Below are 2,857 nucleotides of genomic sequence, written 5' to 3'. Positions count from 1 at the left end.
TGATGTATTTACATTAAAAACTGTTAGATTTTCTCCATGATGGAGAATGAACTAAAAAAAAAAAAAATTTCAATGTAGATAATAAAACAAAAGTTAATATATTCGAGTTAAGAAAATTTTTTTGCTTCTGTATTGGAAAACTAAAAGCTGAAAATTAACTTTTAATGTAGAAATGAAATTTTTTTTATTCATCGCGAACGTAAATCGTGTAGCTTAGGATGCAGAGAATAAGTATGAGCGCAAAATGGAACGTTGGACCCGCCCAGCAAATTTTCCCCTTGTTTTAACCATTGAAAAGGCCGTTTCAATTGGCTATAGGTGTTTGTCTGGAACTGTGTAATGGACGAAAAGTTGTTCGAAAGCTAGTTAAAATGTGAAGTAGTATAACCTCGGTCATGTATCCTATATATATAAAGTATCATGTATCCTATATATAAATGATCATGAAATCATAAAAATAACAGAATCGAAATATATTTTTTGCGTGTACGCAATAGGAATCTCTTATATAAATGATCATAAATAACAGAATCTAAATATATCTTTGCGTGTACGCAATAGGAATCTATTTAAAGTGCACATATATTAATCATAATTATTATAGAATCCATAATACATATGTATAACAAATCAGGTAGCCTATAATCAATCTGTTACCTTTTTATCTTACCAATATCTGCAGTTATTTATGAGTTAGTATATGAATTACTAATCAGATATATAACATTTAGCATAAAAATCAACGAATCAATCAGCATAAACATTAATAATTTTATCAATTCATATATGAAATTTTTTATCAGTTAAAATATGATTTTTATCATGTTAATCTTCATTCTATGCAATTATCAGAGTACATTAGTATTTTCTGTAGCATAAGTATCTTAAAGAGATGAGTGAAAAACTGTATCATTATATATATCATGTGATCACTATTATTTACCAATATCATTGTTTTATATTTTATTACTTGAATCAATTCATGTACATGAATTTTTATTTACTAATATATATATATATATTATATATATATAATATATTATAATATATATTCACATAGTGTCTGTATCACACTCCTATAAGTCAAATGCAAGTCAAGTTTGAGTAATATTCAGTAGCTGGTTTTGGTAGCTGACCGAGCTAATGTAAGTGTTTACATAATAAAAATATGGAATGTTAGTCCATTATATATAAAAAGTCTAAAACTAAAGAGGTCAACCAGATTTGCTTGCAGGAATGTGATCAGACTAGAGACGCTAAAGATGACGTATACAATAAGTATGTAAGCTAAGATAACATGCCGTCACCTGTAGTCATTCAATTGTTTATAAACATTAGTCCAAGCTCCCTGCTTGAGACAACTACCCCGACCTATTATTCAAACGGCCTACGTGATCTGTAGCGTGTCTCATTCGATTGTGTGTTCGTATGAAACTATGTCATCTGATAGTATGTTCATATGTTCGAACTACTGTCTGTTCCTTCATAACTTGTAACAGAGATGGTAGACAGGCAGAACAGAGTTAGCTATCGTCATTAGAAGACCTGCTACCTCTTTACCTAAGCTTTATCATGTAGAGGATAGGATTAGCCATCATCATTGGCAGAAGCGATCAAGCTATCGTTATTAGAAGACTTGTACAATCATATCTGATCTTCACCATGTAAAACTTCAGAAGAATATATAATTTTTATACTTAGTGTTTTCTACAAGAACCTCACCGAACCATGAGTTTAACACATCGTCGTAAAGATAATACCGACTTCGTAAGTGATCTACAAAACCCAAGACACTCCATTGAAGATGGAAGTGCAATACCAACCGACTTAGCGTATAGATTATCGCAAGTCTAACATTACCTCATAGGGCGCCTTATCATACAAGGCACAAGCCCTAATATATACACGTAAAACACACACAGGTTAATATATTAATGCTAAAAAATGTTAAATTACCTCCATATTGGAATATAAGCCTGAAAAATGAAGATAAATCCTCGCTCTAGAGTCTACTCATATGATCATATCACATCTGTTACCAAAACATCGACTGAGGTCGCCTGACCGAAAAGTCTTGTTTCTATTGAAGAAATTCACGTAATATATTTTACCTCAGTTAAATCTATCAATTATGTGAGTATATTGATTATGGTTAGTTTTATTGTGAAAAGATGTTAATTGAGCTAAGTTATGTATATTTAAAAGGAAAATTAAAATTTGGAGGTTTTTCAGACTTATTTTGGGTCGTTCGTTCAGCCTTAAGGTAAAACGTCATAGCCATACCTAGTAGGTATAGGCTACGAGTCAATTATTTTTTTTGTATTTAAAATATAATGGGTAGAACTAACTCCGCATGGGGTATCAGCTACCATGAAAATTTAGTCTTTTATCAAGAAGTTACCCACTTTTAGGGTAAACAACTGGCTGGACTGGCCAACTCACTACCTACCTAGGTAATGCGTTTTTGGCCACCCTCCGTAAAAGTACTTTAACACGTCCTGACACCGGAGATGGTCATCAGTCATGAGTTGTTGGTGGTGAGAAAAGGAGCTCAAGACCTCTACTCTCCTTTCGAAGTAGCTAGATGTATTTTCTCCAAAGTTAGAAATTAAGGCCATATTTTAAGATTTAAACAGGGTAATGAAAAGTGTGGCCAACGCAGTGCACACTACCCCCATGAAGCTTTCGAAATTTTTACTTACAATTAAAAATGTTTAGAAGATTGACGCCATCTCGATGTTTGCGGAGTTGCTTGTGTCAACAAACTTCCCATTTCCTGTGCTAAATCTGCACACCACTTGTACCCATAGACGCTGGGGTGGCACTTTCATCACAACAATATCGTCAACACGACTTT

At 32.8% G+C, this 2,857-nt stretch overlaps 1 protein-coding gene across 1 annotated transcript in view; it reads left to right on the top strand.

Moving 5' to 3' along the window:
* Positions 1 to 1,999: 1,999 nt before the first annotated feature.
* Positions 2,000 to 2,857, top strand: part of LOC135210158 (zinc finger protein 236-like) — a 9,585-nt gene continuing 8,727 nt past the window's right edge. The window contains exon 1 of the mRNA XM_064242980.1: positions 2,000 to 2,133. Coding sequence (XP_064099050.1) covers positions 2,132 to 2,133 — 2 coding nt within the window. The 5' untranslated portion in view covers positions 2,000 to 2,131. The remainder of the gene's footprint in view (positions 2,134 to 2,857) is intronic.

The sequence above is a fragment of the Macrobrachium nipponense genome, chromosome 39, assembly GCF_015104395.2.
Source record: "Macrobrachium nipponense isolate FS-2020 chromosome 39, ASM1510439v2, whole genome shotgun sequence".
NCBI classification, from domain to species: domain Eukaryota; kingdom Metazoa; phylum Arthropoda; class Malacostraca; order Decapoda; family Palaemonidae; genus Macrobrachium; species Macrobrachium nipponense.
This window is presented reverse-complemented; position numbering and strand designations above follow the sequence as displayed.